The following is a 17,500-nucleotide window of genomic DNA, read 5'->3' on the forward strand; positions in this document are numbered from 1 at the left end:
ACAGGTACAACTAGAATTCTAAATATTCTTGAACGGAATCTATACAACAGATTATATCTGTTTCACTTTTTATACCAGTGCCAAAAAAAAGCATCCCCATAACTTTACCTTGTAATTCAGACAGCTCTATTCTAACTCACTCCATTGGTGTGATAGTGGCCTTTGATATAGTTTGTCAGCAGAATGTTGGGACACCCCACCCTATACATTAGAGGAACATGAGAGAAATTCGTTTTTTTACTAGTAATAATTCCGAAAGGGACTATAAGAAATTTAAAAGTTTAAAAAACATTTCCACTAAAAAGTAGTGATTTAACTGATTTGAACTGCATTACCATGCCAAGTTTTAAAATTACATCAAAAAGCACAACTTTTTTATTTATTTATTTTAATTTATTTAACATTTGTTAACCGGGAAAGTCCGACTTGGAACAAAGCCAATTTTAAGTGGAGGCCCGAGGAGAAATGCTCCAGATGCATGTCTTTGAAAGTGGAAGGAAACCAGAGCACCTGGAGGAAACCCACATGAATGCAGGGAGGACATGCAGACTCCACACAGAAGGCACAACAGCCAAGAATTGAACTGGAGAACCTCTTGCTGTGAGGCAACAATGATACTACTGCACCACTGCACCATCCACTTTTTTACTGTAGTGCAATATAAAGAATTTTTATAATTTTTTAGCTCCTACCTCAGCTTTCTGCCATCAGCCATGTCCCACTGCCCATTCTCAGCCATCCACCTGTACTTTTCTGTGAATGTCTCTGACTTATCCCTTCAGACTGGGGCCTCACAAGAGAGCAAACCTTATTGAAAATGGATGGAAAGTATGTATGCGAGCAAGGTGCTCCACTACTGTGCCATTCTGACAACTGTGGGTTGCTTTTTTGGTATGCCTATTAACTGTTCCAGCAAGTTCTCAGCCTGTATTATATCTGCAAACAATACTGAACGAACACGTTGGTCTCCAACAAGAGCTGCTAGTCCTTACCTATGAACCCACCTTTGCACCTGGGATAGGTAATAGGACAGAAATGCTGCTTTGCTCTACTCTCTGGTTGGCTCCACTGGGCCAGGTGCCTTAACAAACCCTAGTTTCATGGGTTGCAGTTAGGATCCCATGCCTGTGAGCTGCAGAGTCAGCCTAAATACAATGTTTTATTGTGTTCAGTTTTAAAAATTCATGGATATTACAGCTCAGTGACATGAGAGTTATTTGACAGTAGATTTTGTTTTTGCATTATTTCACTATTCCAGCTGTTCCTTAACATAATTCACAGACTGCATGACATTATGATATTACTGGCTTGTAAAATGTGTCTTAAGTTTTCTTTTTACTGATCGGCTAAAAGGACTATTTTTCTTTTTGCTTATAAATAACATAATTAGCGCAACATACACATGTAAGATTAACAGGAACTTGCAGTACACTATTATTCATGCAGCACATCACTTGCTGTCTAAAAGAACTTGCTCATTATTGGATATCTCACAGATCCCATTTCATAATGAAATATAAATGTCATGTGGGATTTCCGCTTTTCTCTGCTGTTGGGTGACCACTGAGTAGGTTATCTGTATGATAGGGAAGGGTGTCTGTCTCCAGAAGAGGGGTGTAGAAAGGCCGGGCTTACCTCCATGCTACACTGAAGTCCACTGAAAGTGGTTTCAGCTAGTTAAATTCAGAGTTTTGGCATTTATTAAAATGGCAGTTGAACTATTATATAAATTCATCTACATTATCATACCATTGGAATTGAATATGATGTTTTCTGCAATTCTGTACTTGTAAAATTTTGTTACTGCCCCACAAACAATCAAAACTGTGTTTGTGTATGTATGTGTGTGTGTGTGGGGTTGGTGCAACACACAAACTGACTGAAGTATTCTATTTTGAGGGACTATTCTTTCCTTTAATTACTTCTTATTTTGATTAAAGTTTCTATTAATTTTGCATTTATTTCATTTTTTCAGTTGTCCATTTTAGAAGTGTATTATCACACTCTGAGTTATGGGTTATGTCCTGATAAAATACTTCCAGGTGTGAGAGGCACTCATCATAAGCACCTCAAACCTCCATCACACTATGTATACTTTTATCAGTACATAACCCACATTGCATCATGTGGTAATGTTTACTTATTAGCAGCTGTTTATCAAAAACTCAGTTAGTCCTATAAAGCATAACCAATTTAAAACTGCAGAAGTAGTGCTAGAAAAACAACAGCTTGCATATTATTCCACACACTACTGAAAACAAGCAACTTTCCAATGAATTTAACAACACTTGCAAAATAATAAGACTGAGGCAGGTGGAGCACAAGTTTATTAAAAGTCTGTGTAAAAGCCTCTTTGAACCTCAGTGCGAATCCTGGTTTGAATAACTAACACTGGAAACATCAATAAAAACATTCATTAATTGGATTAATTAAACAATTTAAGCAACTACAAATCAAAGTGCACAAAAAGGTAAGTGACTCATCATTCATTAGAGTAAATGATTTCAGCTCAACTCATTATTAAGACCACTGGAGCACATAGCATTACATTTTAAAATACATATAATTTTATTGTGCAATAAAACATCAATAACATTCAAGCAAATGCCAATGTTGGTCTTAACATTTTGCAAAATAATAGTTTCTAGATCCATTGGGATTAAGTTAATGTCTTTCACAAAATAAACAAATATAACACTTTCTAGCCTTTTATGGTCAATGTCCCAGATGTACTGTATCTCTGTTTTTCCTGTATGGCAGTCTTATAAGGACTCTTATAAGGACTCATCAACACATAAATAACTTGACAAGCAGTCCAACTAAAATATCAAATGGTATCAAACTTCTGACCATCATTCTTCTTAAATTCCAAACATACATAAGAAAATATATAACAGCTCCTACAGGGGTTAAGTATTCCAGGAAAACTGTGGTGAAAAGTTTAAGTCAGCTGGGGAAGGACTCAGAAAGTGACTATAGAAGACAAAATCAACAATACTTTTCACTTTACTTTAGGAAATCACTGAGGCCTTAAATAATGTTTTGCAGACATGATAGAATACCCCAGCAGTGTTTCACAAGTCTTACAATCTGCCGGGGAAGCATATCCTTGTTTTTAATAAAATAAAGGTTTCATCTACCATCTCCATGTTTCATTGCAAATTTAGCACATTTATCTCATGGCATCACATAAACATAGCCATGAGTGATCTTTTCCTTTGGCAAAGCAGTAATCTTTCCATAAGCATTCATTACAGCACCATTACTGTACCCACGATCGGTACACATTCGAGCAACAGTCTGTATCTCATCAAAGTAACTTTGAGGTGTACTGCATAATCTCTCTGCACTGAGCAATTTGCCATAGGATAATAACTGTTGCCATTGAAGAAAATTCCTCGTAGTTGCAGGTTTACTGTATAACTTATGACAAAAAAATCTATCATCCTAGTGGTCATCTGGAAAATCCTGTTAAGTACTGGGTGCCCCTTTAATGAAGTTTATTAAGTCATCTGTATATTTAAAACACATATTTATATGTTCTTGAAAAAATGCTTTATTATGTATGTCTTCCCCTTCAAACAACTCCATCATCAATTTAGCATATGTGGAGGCAAAGAGAGAATGTGTTGCAGCACCGTTAATTTACTAATAAAGAACTTAATCAAACAAAACGAAATTAGTTAAACAAACAAGTTAACTCTACATTGTAGTCAATACCTGGACCCCTGATAAAAAAAAAAAAAAATCTAACAACTTTAAGACAATTCTATGTCTGATTATTAGTATATAAATTCACAGCATCAGCAAACACAAAATACAACTCTTTCTCCCCCTCTAGCCTATATAATTGTAGGAATCTTATTCAAATATATTAAAATATCTCATTAAAGATCTACCCATATTCTCTGTTAGATTTTCTTATCCCAAAATCTTTTGGCCTTCTGCCTGGTCAGGTTTTTAAGTGTCTTCGGTTGTTTGTTCTTCTTTTGGCTTTTCCCGGTTAGGGGTCACCACAGCGGAACTCCGGTCTGCTAATGATTGGCAGTAGATTTTTTATGGGTGCCGAGGTGCCAGCTCGATGCCCAACCTTCAAGGAAGGCACGCTCATTGTACGCATGTCTTTTGAATGCCACTCGACCGCGGGGAGGACATGCAGACTCCACACAGAAGGCGCTCCAGCCGAGAATCAAACGGTAGAACCTCTTGCTGTGAGGCAACAACGCTACCACTGCACCACTGCGGCTTTTTTAAGTGTCTTCAGTAAGCAGTGGAATTTGGCTGTTTTAGCATTTTCAGCTTACTTATATTCACTAAATAAACTCAAATTTACATCTGTATTTCTGTAGTCTACTTAAAAGTTCAAGTTTGGCTGTCATATAAGCCTGACTATCCACTGTTTTATTAAGTATCATTTTGATGAGTCAAGCACATTTTATTACATTTCTGAATATTTAAAACAACAGCATTTTCCTTTGAGAATTTAATAATTAACTTGTTTTTTATTTTTGTTCAAACCCTTTACAGCCAACCACTGTGACTCTGAATAAAGGAATATCTTTATTGTTAATTTCATGCAAAAATAAAGAGATGTCATGATTTAACTTTCTAACCAACATGCACATTTATTAATACCATGTTAGTAAGTAATTATGTGGTGTTAATTAAGGCCTAGATCATAGCCTCCCCAAGAACTTCAGTACAAAAGTAAGAAACCCAGTGGACTAAATTATTTTCATTACTAAATCAACACTGTACATCAATAGGCAAGATGTATAAAGAGCAAAATCATTTACCACATAAATATTAATGGCAAAACAATTAATAAAAAAAACACATTCAGTGCAGCTTTTCAAAGATAAATTATTAATTACAGCAAACACACAGTAAGGAGATCAAAACCATTACTTTATAAAGAGTACAGTAATGCAGCTCTTAATGTTACTGCCTTAACGTTCTTGGTATTTCAGTTCAATTCTTAGAGGGGATGCTTTTTGTGCAGAGTCTGCATATCCTCCCTTTGTCCATGTGCATTTTTGCTCAATGATCCAGGTTCCTCCCACATCCCAAATACAGATGGTGGATGAACTGGTGATTGTCTAAACTGCCCATAAGTGCATGCATTTATGAGTGGTGTGTGAATGTACATGCATCCTGTGTAGGTCTGGTGTCCCAACCAAGAACAGTTTCTCTGCCTTGCACCCACTGACTCATGGGATAGGCTCTAGCTTTCCAACAATCTTAAAATAAATTAAGTGGGTATTGGTCAATGAATGAATAAATATGAAATATTCATTTATCACACAGGCAGTACTGTTCATATGCATTATTTTTAAATGATTCTTTTGGCAAAAGAGTGTAGTAATGGTAGTATTAAGGTAACTGTTTACCATGAATAAAAGCTGTACTGCTAAAGCTGCGTTCTCCATATGTTCCAAGGTACGGTGAGATGACCTCTTTCACTAACTGCTCCAACTGCAGGTAGCCTTCACTTGGGCCACTGGGTTCATGTACACCCTGTAAAACATAAGGCATGAATGACCTTGAAGTTTGCCACATTAATGACATAACAGATCAGTTCTAGTAGTTTGTAAAAATATGTAAAAATATTATGCAAAAACCTGAAAAGTCACAGCTACAGTGAATCAGAGTTGTCAATGTACAGGACAGGTGTGTTTGCAGGAGAGATTAGTTACCTACATAGTGTGAGAGACTGAATGGTTCACCTCTTGCCATTGAGAGCTGTGGTTGGTTAGTGGCATAGGAATGAGGGCAACATCCTAATGATAGGCAACTTCCTCCTAGATTTTAAGCAACTTCGAAACTCCACTAAAAAGCTAATAACTAAAGACCGCAAATTTTACTACTCCAAACTCCAGTCCTTGCCCTCCACAAATCCCAAAAAATTCTGGGACTCCATCTCATCAATTCTGCACCCTGACAATAAAGTAAACCCCTGTCCAATTCCCACCCTCTCTGACCTTGACACAGCCACCCAGTTCAACTCATTTTTCATAGACTGCATAGCCAAAATATCCACCTCCTTCCCACCCCCCTCCTCCAGCCCTAGCCCCTCCTACCACAACCCCCACCCCGATCACCTAGCTCCATCCACACCTTTCTGCTTTGCTCCCACTCCCACAAGCACTATCAAAAGCCTTCTCCTCAAACTCAAACCCTGTCGCAATGCACCTGACAATTTTCCACCTACCTTTCTCAAACATTCTGCAGACAGCATCGCCTATCCTATCTCTATTCTTATAAATAGATCCATACAAGAATCATACGTCCCTTCAATCTGGTGCCATGCTTACATCATCTCCCTCCACAAAGGTGGCAAAAATACTGACACCACCAATTTCAGGCCTATTGCCATCCTTTCCCCTCTTTCTAAAATACTTGAGAAAGCCATACAAGTACAACTTATGACACACCTAACCAAATATAATCTCCTCTCCCCTACCCAACATTGCTTCCGCCCTGGCCACTGTATCATGACTGCCCTTCTTTCCTTTCTGGGAATCATCAACCTTGAATGCAACTCAGCTAACTTTGTATCTATGCTTTTCCTAGATCTGTCTAAGGCCTTTTACACTATCTCCCACACTCTACTCATATCCCTACTCTCCACCCTAAATCTCTCTCCCTCCACTATAGCCATGTTTTCCAGCTACCTGTCCAGTCGCCAACAAGCTCTCCAATGGAAAACTTCAACCTCCCCCTTCCTACCTACACCCACAGGTGTCCCTCAAGGTTCCGTTCTTGGCCCACTACTCTTTAACCTATTCATTAACAACTTTCACAGCTCCATCCCAGAATCTTCTGTCATACAGTATGCTGATGACTCTACTATCATCTGCTCAGCCTTCTCCCCCTCTGAGCTCCTATCTAGAACTCAGTTAGCCTTCTCCACAACAGAAACCTGGATGCAGTCCAACCATTTAGCTCTAAATGCAAATAAAACCAGACTAATGATCTTTTCCCCTACAAAAAATTCCTTTATTGACAAAACCTTTTTCACCATACAGAAACAGAACAACACTCCCATTGAAATTGTTCCCAACACTAAGCTTCTCGGAATCATCATTGATGAAGAACTAAAATTTGATACCCACATCCACTCTGCAATCAAGAAAATCCACCAAAAGATAGGTCTCCTCTACAGGCATAAACACTTCCTCAGCCCCTCTACCCATAAAACCCTAGCTTCCACCTTCCTGCTCCCCTCCCTTATGTATGGTGCCCCTTTGCTCACTAATCTCAATCTTGGCCTATGATCCAAACTCAAATCCTGCTACCACAAGATTTGCAATTTTGCTACCAATTCTAAGTACTCAGCCCACCACTGCCACTCCCTCCACATCCTTAATTGGCTTGAACTACCCAATTACCTCAGATACCTACAACTCACGTTTGCCCACTAGCTTATCTTTAAACCTGCAAACTGCCCATCTCTCACTGCATCCTTAACACCCTATTTACTTAGCCACCCACTCAGATCCACACACCAAAATCTGCTACAAATCCACAAACCTTCACGGCCTCTAGGCCATCTACTACTGTCCTACTCCTTAGCTAAACAGTGGAACTCTCTTCCCCCTCACCTATGCAACCTTCCAAACCTTACAAAATTCAAATTTCACATTTTCTCTCATCTGTTATCCAAATGGGAATGCCTGTCTCATGCTCCAACAAAAAAACATTCCCCCCTTTTTTTCTGCCCTGCTCTAAATTTCATTACTAGTTACCACCACTACTACCTTTCTACCTAAATTTTCTCTTCCCTGTTTGACTGATTTCTTCTCAGCTATCTATTATACTATACTTTCAATTTTAAAGGTTCTACTACTTTCTACATTCATTAACTGCTCACCTTACCTAAAGACGTATCACCTATCTGTTTAGATGTTGAATTTCTGAGTGCTTATTGACAAAATTGTCTTTAGGTAAATTGTTTAGTTTAACCCAACCTGCAAAGGGCTAACAACCATATGTCTAATTGTTTAACTTACTAGAGGTCGTCTGTTCTATTCTTCTGTAAATGCTAAATGCTTCTATTGAAATATTTGTCTTTTATTATGTAACATGTAATTTGCAATATCTTGGAGCTTTTCTCCCCGCGCCTCTACTGAAAATGGACTCTATGGCCCAGTGGACTTCCCCGGTCATCATACTTAAACAAATAAATAATAAATCAAAGTTCAGGTCAGTGTATGCTTCTCCTACTGCTACTATAGAAATAGAGTACCACTAACATCACTAGGTATTGTACATAGTAAAGCATTAAAAAAAAAAATATATATATATATATATATATATATATATAGATAGATAGATAGATATTGACACACATACATATACATATAAATATACATATACATGCACTGGCCTCATCACTCCCAGAACCATCAAACCTTATTTCCTACAAAGGCCAATTCATTCCCTTCTCAGCCTTAGTGCTGAAGATTACTACAGGAGAGAAACGGGAGATCAAGGATCTTACTAACATCCTGTCAGAAATTAGGGAATTTTTTGATGCTGTTATGGCCTTACTGGCTGTCTAGTGTAGTGCAGTGTCTGCTATGCTAAGCTCTCTATAGTTGCTTACTTCCTCACACCTGTGATGCTCAGCTGCAGAAAGTGCATTCCTTGGCGAGGCTCATGCTCCTGGGTCCCTGTGCACATGGAGTGCGGTTCTAGTCCACGACCCAGATGGAGCTTCTGCTGTGATACAAAGCTACCCCTATAAAGACTGGGGAGGTGACTGCAGCCTCCCCCCCTTCCAGGCAGCTCCTTCAGTGGTCAGTCTGCTTATCAAATCCAAGTCATCATGGTCACGGTCAGTTCACTATCTTTCTGTACCATGGACCACCACAGGAGCTCTGAAGCATCTGGTGTCTTACTTCTCTATGACCATGACTCTGGTTGAAAAAATTAAATATTGTTTTGTGGACTACAGATTTCACAGAAAAAAAATATATGGTGGAAATTTAAAATAACATTTTCAACAACTGTTTGTAATTTTGTAATTTTATAACATGCTTTCATGCTCCCTTGTTGTGGCTTAAACAATTTACAATTCTTGGGGAGTGGATTGTGAAAATCTCACTCCTAAAATGATTATCTCCAAGATGACATTTTGCTGCAGAACTGCCCATGTATTCAGGGCTGACCTTAGCTGAAATGGCACCCTAGGAGAAGAAGTGCTCCGGTGCCCCTTAAGCCCTACCCACAACATATTCATGAAACACCCCTATTTGAGCCACACCCACAGACAGGTCACTCCCCAAGAAAGCCACTCCAGTCATTTCCTTACATTTAAATGCATAGGAAGAAAAGGACACCTTGTAATGTAGTTAAATTGCAACTACCTTTAGTACGTATTTTCTACTTTAAATACCAGAGCCAAATCATGGTCAAATAGGGCCCTAGGCAGGGTAATAGACCACCCCCCCAGAGCAGCCCCTCCTGCAGCAACCCCCTACCCCCCTCAGCAGTAGCCCTCTCCTCAGCCATTCCAGTGTTCCATTATTTAGTTATTTCTCACCAGTTGCCATACATATTACTATCTTATTTGCTTCTACAGTGACTACAGTTATTGAAATAAAATAGCACAAACACAGACAGCCATTTGCTTAACAAACAATATAGTCTAGCAATGAAAACAGACTTAGCATGAGCAGTAAACTTATCTGTCCTTGAAACTCATATTCATTGAAATGGCATGAAAACCCACATTCATAGAAAATGCATCTGGCCAGTGGAGAATTAAGTTTATCTTTGTGCTGTTTTCAAAACAGACTCCTTCCACACGTTTATTAGGAACATGCATACATGTATTTGTTTTTTGATTCACCTTATATTCCTTGTAAAATACAGCACCACTTAGAATGTGTTTTAAATTTGTAGTTTTAAACATTCTTTTAATAAGCAATGAAACAAAATGTATGAACCAATAACTACCCACTTCAGAAAATTTCAACCATAAAAGGCCACTCAAACTTCTGTCATTACAATCCACCTAAATTACTCCATACATACAATTTTTGCAGAAGTAAAATGTGAATTCCACATTAAAGAAATTTGTAACTAATGAAGAGGTTGCTACTGGCAAACAACTTTACATATCAATGTTTTATCTACAAATTCAGTGCCTGCTTCCCTTGAAGAATTAATTTCCTATATTATATTAAAAAATTGGTAAGTTGGTAATATTGCAATAGGAAATGACTAACAAGTTCATAATTGCTAGGCATCTCGTACAAAGGACATACTCAGGAGAGTAGAATCGCTATCCCCCTTAGTTATAATGCTCCAAATCAGCAACAATATGGGCACTGCAAAATCAGCACTCCATCTACATGGTGTGAGAGTAGAATCCACAGCCTTCCGCACCAAAGGCAATTATGCTACTAACACTGCTTTCAGATTCTACAACATGGTGTGCCATTTAATTTAACAAAAAACAGCTAGTTGCACATTGAAAATATTTACACTTGTTAGAGTGGTATGTCTCACATAGCAATACACACACACACACACACACACACACACACACACACACACACACACACACACACACACACACACACATATGCCTACTCTCTCACGAAGCAGCATACACATACCTTCTTTTTCATACAGCAACTACCAACTAGTTTACATTCTACATACTCCTACTCTCTCATACAACACACAGACACATACCTTCTCTCTCATGCTGCATTTGGTTTACCTCACAATCAAAACACATGCTACTTGAATAGCTATCCATGAGTATAATCTTTGACCTCCTGACCTTTGCCTGTTCCAAACAATTCTAGCGAAATACGTCCATGCTATTATTAGTCAATGCACAGCATAAAACAAGCCATCCACTACAAAACACCCCTTTACATTTGTTTAACAACTTTGGAAATCATACATGATAAAATTTGAAATAGGGAAAGTAAACAACTCAAGTGCAATAACAAAAGTATTATACCATGATCCAGAAGCGGCACGCTGATTGGCCAGCTACGGTTATGAAAAGGGTCCGTCCGCGGCCTTTTTTTTTCCAGTAGGATTAGATTCAAACGACTATCTCAGCTATGTTAAATGGGTTTAACATAAGCAACGGAGACTCTCCGTTGCTTTTAAAGTTGTCTCGCTATGTTAAACCCATTTAATATAAAATACATAAACAGAAAAGCAAAGAAAAAAAGATCTCCGTTTTTTTTTTATGTTTTCGCTATGTTAAATGAGTTTAAAATAAGCAACGGAGATGTCCGCTGCTTATTATGTTAAACTCATTTAACATAGATCTTGCTTTCTTCACAACTCTGATGTACGCGCAGGTAGCGCAGTACATCAGAACTGCCGGATGCCAGACATCTGCGGAAGGGCAGTAAACAGTATGCCATTATTTAAGAAAAGTAATAGTTTCTTTTCTTAAATAATGTCATGCTATATTAAACCAATATGGAGGGAAAGCCGATGAATTCTAAGCAATAGAAAATATGAATCAAGTCACTTATCAAACTGTAATATGCATTAACCCCATTTATTTATAGGATATTCAATATGCTGAAGAACTCCATGGATCCATGGACCCTTTTCAGCCATTCACTTATATAACCAGCTCTAAAAGCAAACACTGACACAAGTGAAAAATTTTACATAGATGCTGGATAGAACTAATCTGTCACTCAACCTTGATTATGACTACTAACCAAGAATTAAAAAAAAATCAATTAAGCCTTCAGGCAGAAGATAATTAACTTTGATTACATGAAATGTACTCAACAATTTGTTTTGTTTTTGCTTATACTACACAGAAAGTAATGTATAAACATTAGCTGCAATAATGCATCATCTCAGTGTCACTAGTCATACAGAACAGAAAAAATGCATTGTAATATTAATTCGCTTAATACAATATCATGCAGTGTGCACTAGAGCACAAAGCCTTCCTTACCTCATAATGCATATGCAGAAACTTCTAGACAACTGGTAAGGATGCCTGTGTAATGTGCAAATTACACTTATTATGAAATATTTGTTTCTCCATTTATTTACTGCAGGTGTCATACCCGCCCCCAAAATGGAAAACTCAACAATATGACTGCAAGTTTAGTTTGCCCCATATCACACATGCTAGCAGTCTGCTTGCACATTTCTTGTTCTTCAGAAAAATCCTGCTGATGGAAATTGTTTTAGTCTAATAACTTTCTAAGTGATGTTGATGATAAACCTGTCACTAATGATATTATGTTCCCATTATCTAGTCACAAGTGTAAGACACTGCAGAAACTACAGTGACTTCCCAGACACTTAAAGCACCAAATTCATGAAGTTTTTATTTATTCTGAATGCCTGAAGAAAAGTCCAGCATTTGTTAAGAAAGCATACAAGGATTTGATCTCATCCTGGAGGTAACTTTTAATGACATCCATATGTCTTTGCATTCAGTGCGCACTTTCCTTCTTTGTAAAATATGTTTCTATGCTACCTTTTATACGTGGGGCAAACGCTAACAACTGCTTATGGACAGTTCAAAAAAAAAAGATGAATAACAGAACGCAAAGGGAATAAAAGTGCCTATGCAACTGGACAAAATTAAAGTTTAGCTCCATAAATTCCAAGTTTGAGTACAAAGTTAACCAATCTCTGAACATTAGCAAAAAGAGGTCCGCCCAGGTCAATATACAAACCTGAAAAACTAGCATTGTAGTTTTAGCATTTCAGCTAACATTACACTTTCATTTGATATAGTCTAGATTTTATAGTTTTGATTAACATACGTTAACAAGCACTTGCAGCAGCTCGCAGTTTCAACTACACTGTTTTCATTATTGTATTTGGCGACCTTGGCTATCCGGCTGACCAGCAATTTAAGGGAAACGTAGAGTAATGGGCAGGGTTTGGCGGTCCTTGCTACTGTACATCTAGTGGGATAATGTTCCAAAACAAAACCAAATGAACACAAATTGTACCCTTTACGAGGCCAACCTGTACACGCCCTAGGAGGTTGCCTGGTTCACCTATGCCTAAGGCCGGCCGTGCACGTATTACTGAACAGTAGCTGGATGGCATCACAGCTGTTAATGTTTTTTTTTTTTGCCTCTATCTTTTACTGATTGAATATTTTAGTTATTTTTTTTTCCGATTATTAGCAAAGTCTACAATATATTTAAAATTTACATGATTTTACTCAAACGCTGGCCACTCTGACAAATCATAATTCAATTAATTATGCTTTATCAAGAAAACCAAACAGAACACCAATATTTGTTGAAAACAGACTTCCAACACTTTCTGGGGGAAGGAAAAGAACAGTTGTACTGCACCAATGGATCAGATTAACACTATTAACATTTTTCAGCTGCACCTGATTCCTGTTAAACTAATAATATATAACCTGCAGTAATGTTAACATGCTCAAAAAAAATATATATGTGAAAAAAATGTTAATAATTTCCAAGTCATTATTGTGCTCAAAATATGCAATTCATCTAATTTTTGTAGAAGCAAACTTTATGATTTATTACAAGAAGATGACATTAAAAAGAAATGCAGAATAATTTATTCTGCCAGTGTTTGGTCACACTGCAGAAGATGGAAGATGTAGGAGCTCTTCAGCTACATGACTTTAGTTTCTTTATGCTGTCTTTAACTTAATGCATCTTGTAAGCTGCCTTGCCAATGTTAAGGGCTTTCATTTTGTGAAGCACTGTGTGAAGTATTTTGCTTAATTTAGTAATATTTGTAGTTTAATTTGGAAGGGTAATGTTACAGCTTTGAAGGTTTATTAACTGGCAAAATGCAGTGAGTTAAGCTTAAGCCTCGCTCAAATAAACGGTTCACAGACCACTACAGGATAACATAGAAGTCCTAAGAAAAGCAATGAACACTTTACTACATTGCTGCTGAAAAAAGACTTCAATTAAAATAAATAGTTTTCTTTCCGCATTGAAAATGGACCAAATAGAAGCAAAGCTAAATCATGGTCAAATGGCTTTCTCTCCCCCCAGTTACCATAAACACTATTCCAAACTGTCAGTATGTATGCTATTTTCATCTTTACTTTTACAATGATTACAGAAATTTTTATTTAATTTAAAACTTTTAATTCAAATATTACAGAAAAAGACTGACAGCCATTTTCTAAACAAAACACTTTCAAACTAAATTGGGCTTAGCATGAGAAACAGTAAACTTCTTTCCTTGAAATTCACATTTGGTGAAAATACATCTAGCCATCCATTAAACTACAAGAAATGTGCTGGAATTCATACACAAAAAACACAGTGAAGTGCTAATTAATGCCTATGTGAAAGGTGCAAGAATTCAAAAGACAAATGTGTAATGCATTTGCTAACAACACAGGACAGCCCACTGGACACAAATGTCCCTTTCCAAGCGCAGTCTAGGAGTACTGTCTGATGAAGTAACTTGATAGAGTCACATAGAAGACAAATGAAGACTGAGGGGAATCATACCATGTACTACAGGAACGACTTTTTTACAACTCGTAGCTTTGCTCATCTGCACTAAGTTCCTTGACAAACCATTGTAGCTCAGACACATTACATTTCACATTTGTGTACCTGCATAAAACAAGATAAATTAAACGTATTCATAGTTCATATTAATATTAAACTCATAAAGTTCATACTGTCCAATTTATTCCTAACTAAATAATAAACATACTGTAAAAATTTAACAGAAAAAGGAAACCACATCCAAATAACATGGTTCATAAGATGATGATTTAGTTTACTAAAGTCAGGTTCCTTCTTTTACACCATAAGTACTCCGGCAAAATCAGACATTTTAAGCAAAACTGGAGACAGATAAGAGGAGACTACTCTAAATCACTTACAAATTAACTGGTTTTGCATCTGCATGTATTTTGTGAACCACAAAAAATATGAAACTCTAATGACTGTGTGTAATCCCTAGTGATTTACCAAAAAAAAAAAAAAAGTTAATGTAGGTCTGGCAGTTGGTGTGGAGAACGTATACTCAACTCTGGTAGCTAAGGTGCAGGGTGTGGGTTTGGGGTAATTTTAATCAAGTCACTGTAACTAGGCAATGCCCCCTAACTGGGGCATTATACACACGTGCGCGCACACACACACACACACACAATCACAATCTCTGCCCCTTCCTGTCTCCTGCTGATGTTCTCACTCTGGAGATGTGCATACATTTCAAAATATCTCTTATGTTCACTTTCCTGAAACCACTTACAGCTTGACAACACAGATACCTTGCTTTGCTGTTCTTGCTCCCCCCTTGATAATGTGTGCTGCAAACAAAACCGATATCCCATTTATTCACTCATCCCATGTTTCCTGCTGGTGCTGTACTCTAATATCTCTCCCAAGGATATGCACACTTTAACATATCTTTCCATTTCATTCAGGGAGTGCCAAATATCCCCTGAAACTACTCACTGCTTGACAACACTTCAAAATCTCCCACTTGGGAATTTGCATACAAGAAAATCTCCTATCTCAAGGGTTTCTGTGTGCTTGCACAAAATAAAATCTCTATTGTGAGTGAGTACATGCTGGAATGAAGTGCTTGATGATGTTGGAGAATCTGCTTGTTCTTTGGAGTGGAGAGTGAGTGTTTTTGTATGGCCAGGCCACTCCACCAGCCAGAACTAAGACCTAGACAGCTGCCTAGGTTGCCTTGCGCTGGATCTAGCTCTGCATTGAAAGACAGGATGTTCTGACATCATTCAGCAAATCATCATGGTATAGAGAAAACTACATACCTGTTATTAAGCAAACATTTTCAGACTTTTCTTACACAGTTCTACTTTAATGATAAAAAATGGGCAGCTTTAGTCATTGAAACAGAGAAAAAAATAATGTAAACTGCAGATATAAAAGGAAACGAGAAGGCAGAAAAGAATGTGTAAAATAAATATACAGGATGGCTATTCTTTTTATGTAACACAAGGGCTTGAATCACAGAAATCTAAACACAGTATTTCAAAATGCAGCTTTCCCATTCTGAAGTTGCTGAAGAAAGGAGAAAGGCACTTTTTATTGATGGATTGATTGACTGATTGATTGACTGACTGGAAAAAAACTTGTTCTTTTTCTCAGCAACAGGCACATTGGGAGTAATTAGAATTAATTCAGGGTGTAAGGGATAGGGCTCCCCTTAGCGGGGTGCTGAGACTTGCAACTCTTGTAAAAATACCTGTTTTGATCAGATATGCTCTTGATCTTGTGGTAACTAGTTTTTGCATTCATTTGACAGGAAAACTGTATTTGTAGGTGTTTGCTACTGAAGTCCAGGTGCATTACTATGCCTGTTGGTCTTAGGTTCTCTTTGTCATCTTCCATTTTGAGACCTGCAGTGTTTGTGTAACTACTGTCATGGAATACAAGCTCAGACAGGTAAAGACTGAACACTATAGGTAACTTATTGCCTGTCACCGCTATAGGAGTTCTGCTAAATAACACAAACATGCTCCTACCTGCAGTACAAGCAGCATTTGCACAACTGAAGGAGGAACTTGATGTTGCACACAAGGAAGTAGTTCTTCAAGTTTCAGCTTTAACAGCACCAGATCACGAAAGCCTAAAAGGGCAATCTGTCGAATGGTAAGTTCTTGGCCCTAAAAAAGAAAGAAAAAAACAAAAAAGAAAAAGCTGTATTACTTACAACTGACTCCTAATAAACACAGAAGTATTTGCAGTTTCCTCTTACCACTGTCTTCTGAACCAACCAGGTGTGTTTCTGGTACACACCTCCATCAACTGCCTTACACCATCCCATTAGTACCCATGTGGGCAAGAGCCAGTGTAATGTTGATATCCTGCCATCATATGCAGGGCTTTGGGAACATTTCTTATTCTGATACCATATTATTCCTGAAACAAGTCTCTATGTTGCTATCAGGGAAGCATACAACTGTATCTGTGGTAGGTCAACATGCATTTCCACTCCTGCCTCAGTAGCTCTGTTTCCACTCTGGGCTTAGCATACTATATCATGCCACTGTGTCTAATGGATCTGACATAGCTGGAGAGGCCTGAGGCCACTTATCTCTTCCAAGTCACCCCTGGGTGCTCTGACTACATTTTGTAGTGTCAGTGGCTTAACAGGTGGAGCACCCACCCTTGATACAAGAAGGTCAGGAGAATGTGGGTTCCATTCTAACAAAAAGTGCTTGGATCCATTTAATATTACTGACACTGCAGTGCAGCAAACAGGTGGTGCTGCCCTCCTGAATGCCCCATCCTTTGGATGAGATGTTAAACTGAGGTCCTACCTGCCTGAGTTGGTGGTAGCTCAGGTGGATATAAAAGATCCTGCAACTAGCAGAAAGGTTAGGAGAATTTTCTCATTGCCAAAACCAAATGTCACCTAGTCAGTATGTATACAACCTTGGGTCTTTCTTAAAAGAATCCACTAGCCTAGTGGGATGAACTCAGTCAGCAAAGGAAAAATAAATAAAAAAAATGATCCTGAATTGCTAATGGCATATGCAGAT

At 37.9% G+C, this 17,500-nt stretch overlaps 1 protein-coding gene across 2 annotated transcripts in view; it reads right to left on the reverse strand.

Moving 5' to 3' along the window:
- The window catches only part of PRR5L (proline rich 5 like), a 959,912-nt gene that overhangs the window by 54,229 nt on the left and 888,183 nt on the right, over nucleotides 1-17,500 (reverse strand). For both annotated transcript variants that reach the window (XM_044082833.1, XM_044082832.1), the window contains exons 10-11: nucleotides 16,481-16,621; nucleotides 5,391-5,517 (exon numbers count right to left, since the gene is read on the reverse strand). In XM_044082833.1, coding sequence (XP_043938768.1) covers nucleotides 5,391-5,517; nucleotides 16,481-16,621 — 268 coding nt within the window. The remainder of the gene's footprint in view (nucleotides 1-5,390; nucleotides 5,518-16,480; nucleotides 16,622-17,500) is intronic.

Source organism: Protopterus annectens, chromosome 9.part0 (assembly GCF_019279795.1).
Source record: "Protopterus annectens isolate FY-2018-M chromosome 9.part0, PAN1.0, whole genome shotgun sequence".
NCBI classification, from domain to species: Eukaryota; Metazoa; Chordata; order Ceratodontiformes; family Protopteridae; genus Protopterus; species Protopterus annectens.